This window comes from Erpetoichthys calabaricus, chromosome 2 (assembly GCF_900747795.2).
Source record: "Erpetoichthys calabaricus chromosome 2, fErpCal1.3, whole genome shotgun sequence".
Lineage (NCBI taxonomy): Eukaryota > Metazoa > Chordata > Cladistia > Polypteriformes > Polypteridae > Erpetoichthys > Erpetoichthys calabaricus.
In genome coordinates, this window is record NC_041395.2 from 89,493,060 (window position 1) to 89,504,859 (window position 11,800).

Consider the following 11,800-nt stretch of genomic DNA (forward strand, 5'->3'; position numbering starts at 1 on the left):
CTAAGCACGTTCACATACATTTACAAGACGATTGCAATTTATAAAGCGTATAGAAATGTGCATCTCTGAGGTTATATAAAGACACATGCTTTCACGCTCAAATCCACATTTTTTATAAAAGAAAACCATGGACATTAATGCTGTTTTTAAGGCATTTCTTTGCAGCTTTGGCTTTCTGCTTGGGGTCATTGTCTTGCTGTAAGACAAACCTAACATGCAGGTTTCTTTCAGACTGCTTCACATTTTCTTCCATGCTTCATGGTTGGGATAGTGGGATTTTAATAATGTTCAAAAATTACATTTAGTCTGGTTGCCAAAAGCTCCATTTTGGTCACATTTGACCACTGAACCTTCTTCCAGCTGACTTCAGAATCTTCAATGTATGTGCCTTCTAGCAAAATCTTGCTGAAATGTTGTGTGCATTTTTTTTTCTGCTTGCCACACTCCCATAAAGGACACAGTTGTTGTATGCACAATCTCTCCATTCTTTGTCACTTCTTTAGTGAGGGAGGCCACCAGGAGGCCGATGAGAACTCCAGTCTTCTTGCACAATGGCTGAGTTTTTGTGAAACATTCTGCTCTAGTCAGGTTTACGGCTGTGCCATACTCTTTCCATTTCTTAGTTATTAATTTAAGTGGGCTCCAAGGGATATTCAATGACTTGGAGGTTTTCTTGTTTCCACGCCCTGACTTGTGCTTTTCAATGACCTTTTTATGGAGTTACCTGGGGTGTTCTTTTGTCCCAATTGTGTAGAATTTGACCATCCAGACAAAGTACAACTGAAAACCCCGAAAGGTGATCTCCACTGAACCAATTTGGGGACTTTCAAAAACAACTGAATGCACTGCTGGTTATTTACGAGAATCATATAAAAGAGGGTGAACAGTACCGTAATCAATTATTTTGCATTTTATATTTGCAATCAATTTAGATAACTTTCACAGAGATCTTTTATCACTTTGACATTAAAGTGTCTCTCTCTGTGGGTCAGTGTCAAAGAAATCAAATTAAATCCATTGTGATTTAATGTGGTACAGTAATCCCTCCTCCATCGCGGGGGTTGCGTTCCAGAGCCACCCGCGAAATAAGAAAATCCGCGAAGTAGAAACCATATGTTTATATGGTTATTTTTATATTGTCATGCTTGGGTCACAGATTTGCGCAGAAACACAGGAGGTTGTAGAGAGACAGGAACGTTATTCAAACACTGCAAACAAACATTTGTCTCTTTTTCAAAAGTTTAAACTGTGCTGCATGACAAGACAGAGATGACAGTTCCGTCTCACAATTAAAAGAATGCAAACATATCTTCCTCTTCAAAGGAGTGCGCGTCAGGAGCAGAGAATGTCAGAGAGATAGAGAAAAGCAAACAAATCAATAGGGCTGTTTGGCTTTTAAGTATGCGAAGCACCGCGGCACAAAGCTGTTGAAGGCGGCAGCTCACACCCCCTCCGTCAGGAGCAGAGAAAGAGAAAGAGAGAGAGAGAGAGAGAGAGAGAGAGAGAGAGAGAGACAGAGTTTGTTTTTCAATCAAAAATCAATACGTGCCCTTCGAGCTTTTAAGTATGCGAAGCACCGTGCAGCATGTCGCTTCAGGAAGCAGCTGCACAGAAGGTAGCGACGTGAAGATAATCTTTCAGCATTTTTAGACGAGCGTCCGTATCGTCTAGGTGTGCGAACAGCCCCCCTGCTCAATCCCCCTACGTCAGGATCAGAGAAAGTCAGCGCAAGAGAGAGAGAAAAGTAAGTTGGGTAGCTTCTCAGCCATCTGCCAATAGCGTCCCTTGTATGAAATCAACTGGGCAAACCAACTGAGGAAGCATGTACCAGAAATTAAAAGACCCATTGTCTGCAGAAATCTGCAAACCAGCAAAAAATCCGCGATATATATTTAAATATGCTTACATATAAAATCCGCAATGGAGTGAAGCCACGAAAGGCGAAGCGCGATATAGCGAGGGATTACTGTATATCAATAAACTGAAAAAAAAAAATAAAAAAATAAAAATAAAAAAATCCCAGGGGTACATTTTTTATAGGCACTGTAATTCTTAGGTCTTAAACTGGCATTAGACATATTCCATTATACAGATTTCATGTATGATTAGACACCAGCTATACAAATGACTGTATTCATGCTTTGCTTTTCCATTAGAGTTTATTAATAGCATGTAGTACAAAATAATAACAAGAGTAAAGGTTATTGTCTTAAAACACAGAAGACAACAGAATGTAATCAAATATTCTGTCAATGCCCGCAACATAAGCTACAGCAGAGCTGGAATTTAGCGGGCTCACAAACCTGTCTATGTAAAACAAACGCTGCGTCTTACAAAGGAAAAATGCCATGATACTTCAAAGCCTGACCATTCAAACATTTTCTACCTGCCCATGTGCTTTAGTTGATATTCACATATTAAATGATTATTCTTCAATTTAATTTTCAAATAACTAAGACAGGGCAAATGAAATACAGAATGAAATATACCTGGAAAAGTGGTAAATGTTTTCTTTTTTCTTTTATATTCATGAACACCAAAATCCTTCTGAAATGAGTTTTATTTATGACAAAAAAAATTTTGACAAGGACAAAAAAGCACAAAAATATTACACAGCACACCAAGTCTACAGAGTAATCTGAAGCTTCTTGGACTTTACAAAAAAGGCATACAAAAACAACATCAGTGCTATACTTGAGGCTTTACTTAGTAAATATAACTAACATTTTAGTATAAAATATTAATGTCTACAATTTGTTAATCACCTTATATCAAAAAAGGTCTTAAAACTGAACAGATCATTTGTTGTCGCACTTGGGTGATGGCGTCTGAAGCAGAGCAGGGAGGCATTTGTGGTTAACACTGTGAGTTCTGTTCTGTGAGTGAGTTCCCTGTGTAATAAAGATTGCTAGCAGATTACCCTTTTCATGAAACAGACGTGAAGATTCTAACAGCAACAGACAGCACATGAAAAAAGTCATTGAGTCTTCAAATTAATCTGAATTTTGTGAAATATCCAAAAATTGAGACTATCAGCATAATGACCACCCATATTCATAAGACAATGACATTTATCCTCCTAGAAGAATGTCGCTTTTTGTCATTTTCCTTTTATATAACTGTTGCTTTTGAAGTGTAACTAGACATAAGTAGAAAAATCCAATGATAATGTACAAACACGGTGGTTTGCAAGGGTCAACACACTTTTTTCCCCCCAGAGTCACATAACCTAGGACAAGGTGGATTAATGGGATAGTGGGGCCTGCTGGCTGCAAGGAACATAGTTATGCATATGTGTATTATTGTATATAGCATTTACAATGGACTTGTGCCTACTACAGTAGGCACTGGCATAAGTGGACCATTAAATTTAATTAAGCTTTACTGTATATGACCAGTGCACAGTTTAGAGATGCATTATTTTGCATTTGCTGAATCGAAAATTTAAGAAGTCTAGTTAGTCAAAAAGAGCAACACAGGTGAGACTGAACCTAAACTCATGTGGTTTTAAATGCAGCTTTTCAGATTTCTGACCTCACTTCTACCAATATGTTGCACTTTTCCTGACTTGTCTGACAACATGAATCTAGGAATATGTGAATTACTTCAACCTAGAGTATACTTATTTTACCAACCAGTATTTCACTATTAGCACTATAACACCAATTGCCTTGTCATTGCAGCATTCAGAATATCATGTAATAACTACAGTAGTGTGTGGCTAAAATTCACATTAATGTCAAATAATCTGTAATATGCATATTTAAAAACTAATCAATTTAATTGAAAAGATAAAAAGTGATAAGTGCTGTAATGAGTTATAATTTTTGTCCAAGTTCAAATCTGACTTTTTAGCAATAGTTTTATTAAGATGAAAGCTTATTTATATCATTACTTGTTTCTCTTAACAGGTCATCCAGTCCTCAAGACTACAGCTTTACGTGGTCTAATGTCCTCCCGTGCTCTGAGGAGACAGAAAATAGGAGGAGCACATAAAAGAGATTACAGCATACAGCAGGTTAATGCATAAAATCATAACTGTGACATGAAGTCAAAAACAAGTGATATTCTCACGATATTCTACTTTTTTTTTGTGCTGAGGAGAAAAAGTCAGCCTTCTTCATTATCATTTAAGTAGTATCAGAAAGCCAATCAAACATTCACTTTATTCCCTTAAAAGCATTAACACAGTAAGAAAAATTGCCACTAACCATATTCCAGTTTCATGTGTTAATGCTAAAGGTAGCATAGTTTATCCTACTCATCTCCTTTTAAAAACTGAAATCATAGAGGCTAACAGAATCTATTAAGTTCCAGCACTACCCCTCACTAAACCTTCTGTCACTTTCTATTTCCTCCAGAGCTTTGACACTTCTTTTTAAAATGTATGACTTTCTCCAGCAAGACTATCTTTGTTAACATCTACATTTCTTTTTGATAAAGCAAACATTTTCTCTGTATTTTATCATATTAACTTACACATGAAAAAAAAGTTTATAACTTTTGATGTCTGCTGGGATTATTAGGTTCTTGAAAAAGTTTTATCAAATTGAAAATTTACAGCCATTCATTGTAACCTGTGAAGATTGAATACACAAATGTGGCATTTGTACCTACAATATTCAGTGCATCTATGGAACACAGAATTATTGTGTACAGTAAAGTAAGAGACACTTTCAGCCCAAAACACTTTGGTAAAATATATTAAAAAAAAACACACTCTTTTTAACAAAATTACCCTATTAATAAAAAAAGAACCAGCTGTTTATGCAGTTCAAATGAAAAATTTTGTGTGAATGGAGGAATGAAATCTAATTTTCATGTTGCTGTTCTAACATTTTTTTTTTGCAGATCTGCTCAAATGTTACACAATATAACTCTTTACACTACTGAGTGAATAAGTGCTAGCTGAAATGAATGTTACTTTCTTAAGTTCGAAAACATCTCAAATATATCAGATTATTTCTCAAAAGTGAATTTTATTCATAAAAGGAGAAAGGTTTCTCAATTGGTGTTCAAATTATCATTAGATATTTCACTAAAAATATGTCCTACAACTTCTCCAATATAGATCTCTCTCCCTAAAGATTCAGAAGACTGTGATTTTCAAGGAAAGTTAAGATTCATTCTCAGTAACCTATTGATATATAAACACATACACACACGTCAATGTTATACTTAATGAGAGCAAAATGACAAGGTAATTGGAACCTAAAAAATGCTGAAATATCATTCAGTTTTACTTGTATGTTTCCCATTTTTAACATGGCAGCTGACAGCTTACTCTTAACTCACTTTGATTCATTAATTAAATATTGTATGGAACTTTTTCTTTTAAATTAGATTCTCTGTGAGATTGGAAATGTAGAGCACAGAGGGAATAATTGACTGGAATGTCTAACTTTATTTTAATTGCACTGTTTTAAAGATCTGGTCTGTGGCACACCACTTGCTCAAACCGAATCCTTCAAGCTTTAGTCATTTTGTCCTGTGTTCCTGAGCATAATGTTTAAAGAATGTATCACAAAAAAGCATAGTCCATGACTTGCATAAAAGGAAATATCAATTTTTAAACTTACGGAAAAACATTTTAGGTTCTGTATGTTACAGTAAGCATTTTTTATTAGATTATGTCCATTTAAGCTATTCATTACAGTACTATTATTTCAGCTGCTACATTAAAGGGATTCTTTATTACTGTCAATATATCAGTTCAGCTCTGCACAGTTTAAATTACATTCTGTGCAAACCTTTGAAGAAATTCAAGGCACTGAATAGTCTTATTCAAAAATCAGCTCATTAGTACAAGAAATAAAGTATGTGAAGGTATGTCTCAGATATGGCTATCATGTCTTACATATCTGTAGTTTCTTTTATAACCATCCTCTCAATAAAGTATATAAACTCCTAATGTCCAGAGTCAGTGCAGTAGAAATCAAGGTATGGCTTTTGTGTCACAAGGAGTTTCAGGTACACAAAAAATGTTTTTTTTTTCTTTGGTCTGCCTGTTGCTATTTGTTAGAATAATATAATTAATTTAATGGATTCTTGCAAATTTTACTCACTTTCTGAAATAAAAATATTCTATATGTCTCTCTGACCCTAGGCTGTACAAACTGATAATACTCAATTAACTTGGGGGATATATGATCATGTAGGCTATGCAGAGGTTTCCTTAATAAAGTATTACTACAGGGCAATACTTTTATATCCCTTGTATTGTGGCATCTTTAGTAGCAACATATTAAAAAAGAAAAACAGTAATTTGGCTGTCCAAGCTGAGCTTTCTTTATAGGGAAATGGTCCCAATGTAAATCAGCAATAGGATGTTACTGATATTTACACAGAGGAACTTTAGAACCTGAACTACAAATTAAATTGTTGTTTAGTATATGGCACAGCATTTCCGGTACAACACTGACTTAAAGATCTCCAAATGGAAGACATTGAATTTGGCCCAACATAAAAGCAAGTTTCTAGACCTACTTTAAACATTTGGTTGTAGAATTTTAGTTAAGTTAATAATGCAAAAATATCACCATTAACAAACTGTGGATTAATATGTTTACTGAATTACAGTTATCACTTCCTGCTTTTCTATAATAAGAAAGAACAGCCTACTGTAATTTCAAAATAAGGCACATTGATTACATTCCTATGGAATGCTCATATTTTCATTAATCTAATACTTGTCAATTTTTTAACTTATCATTCTGACATTAATTATACGTAAAACACTTCATTTTACTTTATGTGTAGGTTTATGGTTGTTATTGTTAAAATGACGACTACAAGATGAAGATATGGAGCTTTCTCCCCATATGAGTTTTGCACAAAAAAACCCAATAATTGCCAAATTAAGCACCACAGCAATAGACACAGCACCCACTGTGCCAAGGAAGGAAGGCTTGCTAGTGTTGGCAGTGAGCCAGAGCTGCCTGGAATTCATATCTGACAAAATGGCCTCCATTTGAAAATGTGTGCCCACCACAGCACATATATGGAACAGCTGGTGGCTATGACCTGTCAAAAAGAAGAAGAAAAAAAGATTTATGCTTAGATAGTGAACTATTCTCATATATTACCAGCTAAGCACCCAGTTCTACAGGTTATTTCCTATGGAATCCTTCAAAGTTTCAATTCAGCTTTAAACATCCAATACCTTTTTTACTAGGGATGAAGGGGGCACAAGCAAAAATAAATAACTGCATAACTATATTTATATACATATATTTATATATATCAGAAGCTGTCGAAATGCTAGTACTACTAGTTTATGAGTGCGTTTGAAAAAGCACAAGTGCCCGGAAGCTCCAAACAGATATAGGCCTACTAAACATTAGGTTATGCAATCACTTGGGTCATGCGTTGGACAAATTTATAATCTTGCAACAAGCCTTAATAGTAGTGTTCACATAATGGTATCATGATCATTGTTATTAAAATATGATACATTGAGAAACAACACCTTGATTGTGTACAAAGGTCTTAATTTAGTTTATTTTAAATTTAATGCATATCACTCAAGAAATAGTATTGTTGTAATAAAGTCAAACAGAGACACAGAAGGAAAGAGAGAGTATAATGTTTACTCAGATGACCGTGACTGGCAGACAAAAATGTTGGCAAAGCTGGCAAGGTGTTGAACACAATACACTCCATAGAAACTTACAAACAATTAGAGAGGATACAAAGCAAAAATGGTTAAAAAAATTTTTTTAGCTTGTTTCTTTAAATCACAGTTTTTAATAAAATTGTTAAATTTAAAAAAAAAAAAAAAAAAAAAAAAAAAAAAAAAATGTTTCCTTTTATAGTCTTTCACAGTACTACTGTAAGAAAATACGCTGGATTTTGTAATCTGTATGGAAACGAAATACACATGCCTATATGGTGCTGATCTTCAGTGCCTTGACATCATATCAAGATATATCGAATATCGTATTTTGGGTTTAAATTATTATAATTATTAAAAATTATTAGCTCTATATTTCCCAGGCCTAACTGAAATAGTAGTGCATTTTCCCAGGAGTGGCCATCTTGCAAACTTTACTCCATTGGCAAGGCATAAAATCATCCAAAAAGTTGGAAGAATCTTTAAATTAAAAAAAATATATATATTAAAATGACTGTAGGTTTCTTCAACAACAGCAAGGCACAGCAACAACAAATATGTTATTGATAGTTAAAGTCATTATTTGAAAGGATTCCATCTTTGTATAATAACCCAATGAGCCAACTCCTAAAATACAGAAACAGATTAATATGGATCATTCTAAATATTTATTGCTAGCTTCAACCCTGTCCTTCAAAGGCAAAACTTTTTTTTTTTTTTTTACACCTTTCTTCTCTGAAGTCAAATATTTCACTCCAACCACTGTAAGATAACCAGAGGAGTGGGAATTTCAAATTTATTGAGCAATTCAGTATCAAATGGTGGTGGGAATCTGTATGAATCTAAGCTGACTCTGGGTAATGTGGGAGTTGAATGTGCACCCCGAATCGCACCTAGCATGTGACCAGGCAATTGTTACAAAAAATCCCAACTTTATTATGTGCTGTGATTGTGGCCAAGTTGCTAATTTTTATCTTCTGAGCTATTATTATATTATTATTATTATGTGCTATTAGTGAATTTCCCCTTGGGATTAATAAAGTATCTATCTATCTATCTATTAAGATAATGCAGTTTTATGTTATAGCAAAAAAAATATATAAAGCTTAAGAGAAAAGGTTAAATTTAAGGTATAATCATTGTTGTATTGTAATGCTTAGGCTAAGCTTCCTATTGATGTACCCCAGCTGGATTAAGAAAATTAGGCCATTGTTTAACAAATAATGGGAACAGGAAAAAGGCGCAAGATCTCAGGGTCGTAAACACATTTAAAAAGTCATGTATTCCAAAACTGAAAGGACTATCAATCAACCTAGAGGACTGGGTTAATTGTGGTTATTTAATGTATTAATGTTTATCATATCGCGTTAGCAACTGGGTGTAACCAATCATGTTAGAAGTTTTCTGATTATGTAATGAATTCCTTAGAATTGTGACCTTATTAATGAACTGTATAAATATAGCGCAGAGGATACTCCTTTTCTTTGTAGCAATTGCTTGCACTTTTAAGTGTTGCCTCTTGCAAGATTTAGATAAAGAATAACGATTGACGCATTCTCCTGCCTGTGTTTTATTGCCTAAACCGTGTAAATTTCCTCCACACTAATGAATACGCACTGAGTATCAGTGAGATAAATTCATGGCAAACAATATTGCATCAGTTCCAATTAGATACTCTCATAAACCCCTAATGGTTAAACACTTCAATGGTCACAAAGTTTTCATCAACTGTGACCTCAATATCTAGAACCAAAATAGTTATCTCACAATTTATCAAGGATAATAACCTCTCTGATCTTTGGATATTTTTATACCCTTATATAACACAAAATTCAATCTTCACAACAGTATGTCATACTTTTTGCACAAACGGTCTTTTTGATAATAACTTACTATAGTCCTTTGAGTATTGTAAATTCAGTACTTGTACTACATCTAATCAAGCTCCTCTTATTCTAGAGATCAAATCATTATGCCCAACTCGTACAACTCTCCTCTGGCTACTTAATCGATTAATGATAATGGATGAGGAATTTATACATTTCACACATCTATACAAATCAATTTTTTATGGGCCAAAAATATGTCCAGAAATATCTGCAGGAAATCTTTGAGAATTACATAAGGCATGTATAAAGGAAAAAATAATTTTATATGGCCCACATAAAAATAAACTGCAAGTTAGAAGAGCATCACAGTTGATCTTTGAGATTTTTATATTTGATCAAAAATATGTAAAATCAACCAATGCACCTTATAAAAAGGCTGTCGACTGAGATAGAGGAAAAGGTCATCAGAACCATTTACATTTGTGCAATATTTCTCAAATATCATATCTCTTTGTTTCTCATCATAACTAATTGATAATATTGATACATTATCATTATCACTATTTATAATCAAACTTTATATTAAAATGATATTTTTGCACTAGTTCGAAAACGGTAGTGGAATTTTTTCATGATTACATATGCATTACCTAGATTATGTGCAAAGTAAAAAGAGTTAAACTCACCTAAAAACTTAGAAAAATTGTTAGCATTATAAAATATTTGTTGCAATAAATTGCTATAGGTAAAACTGCATTTAGCCACATTTAATTATGAAAATGATGGCGGAAATAAAAATAAAAAAATCATAAAATTAAATGTATTACCAGGAACACAACAGGGACGTAGCAGCTTATTGTTCCCATTACATCGTTATGTTTACATGGCATGTTCAATGTTTACACGTTATTGTTAAACTTATGATGAATAAATTAAAATAAAATTAATAATAGTTATTGAAAGAATATGCATTATATTGAACACAGTTTTTAATATCGTTACAAAAAATTTGGATGGTTGTTTAAATAAAATACTACTTACGGTAATTTTTGTCAAATTTCATATCCATTTGCTTTTTATCATTATAAGTATCGATACAAAAGAAACTGAATCACCTATCTGTAATTATAATCATAGTTTACTTGAAAATTCGCGAAATTATTCAGTTAAAGTACGGTTGCATGATTTTTCTCAAATTTTATATCTACTTAATTTTTGTCATTACTAATATCTACACAATATTTGAATCATATATCTTTATTTATAGCCATAGTTTACTTGAAAAAATCAAGTGTTCAGGTGTAATGTGTTCAGGTAAAGTACCACTTCCAGTCACTGTAAGTGGCCCAAAAGTTGATAGGATTCCTTATTTTTGATATAAAGCAGGTGTACTAAATCTCATTGACCTAGGTCAAAGCGTTTTTGAGTTATCGTGCTTACACACAGATAGACACATTGACAGACATAATTTCAAAAATTGTATTTTCGGAATGTCTAAAATATCAAGATTCATCAAAACCTCGAAGTCGAATTTTTTTCACAATTCCTACACTTTCTCTACACTATGCATAAGAGAAAGTAAAAAAAAACACATGAAGAAATAAATAAAGCACAAAATATGGCAAAGCTAAAATTAATGATTTTATTAATAAAATACAAATGCAAAACCTGGACATAATCTGTGTAGAGGCAATGGACAAACTCCTACATCTTGTGAAATTCAGGATGCTATAAATTTACTGCAGAGCCTGAAACTCTAAGGCCCAGGAGGATATCTAGCAGGACTGCAAAAAAAGGGTTTCTGCTAAATTAATACCATTTATGCTGTTAATGTCTGCTAAAGATAGAGAACATATTATTCTATCAAATGTTCAGGAATAAATAACTGTCTTTCTAAAGAAAAATAAAGATCCACTTGAGGATGCAGATGAAACTTTCGTCTGAATAATCACATCAAAATCCTGGCTAACATTTCAGCTAAGACAGACTGCTGTCACTGTCCTGCTCCACAGACAGATTGAGGAGATCGTTCCTCCCCCAAACTATGCGACTCTTTAATTCCACCCGGGGGGGGGGGGGGGGGGGGGGGGGGTAAATGTTAATATTTAACATTATACATAGTCATTGTCTGTTTTTTCACCTGCATTATTATCATTCTTTAATTTAATATTATTTATTGTATCAGTATGCTGCTGCTGAAGAATGTGAATTTCCCATTGGGATTAATAAAGTATCTATCTATCTATCTATCTATCTATCTATCTATCTATCTATCTATCTATCTATCTATCTATCTATCTAAAAGACAAGAGAATGCTAGATTTTTAGTTTTAAATATTCAAGGGTTGTTAAATGTACT

The 11,800-nt window shown here is 33.4% G+C and overlaps 1 protein-coding gene across 1 annotated transcript in view; it reads right to left on the reverse strand.

Annotated features, from left to right (window-relative positions):
- Positions 1-3,214: 3,214 nt before the first annotated feature.
- paqr6 (progestin and adipoQ receptor family member VI) overlaps positions 3,215-11,800 on the reverse strand; it is a 94,894-nt gene continuing 86,308 nt past the window's right edge. Inside the window, exon 8 of the mRNA XM_028794084.2 lies at positions 3,215-7,023. Within this exon, the coding sequence (XP_028649917.2) occupies positions 6,740-7,023 (284 nt within the window). The 3' untranslated portion in view covers positions 3,215-6,739. The remainder of the gene's footprint in view (positions 7,024-11,800) is intronic.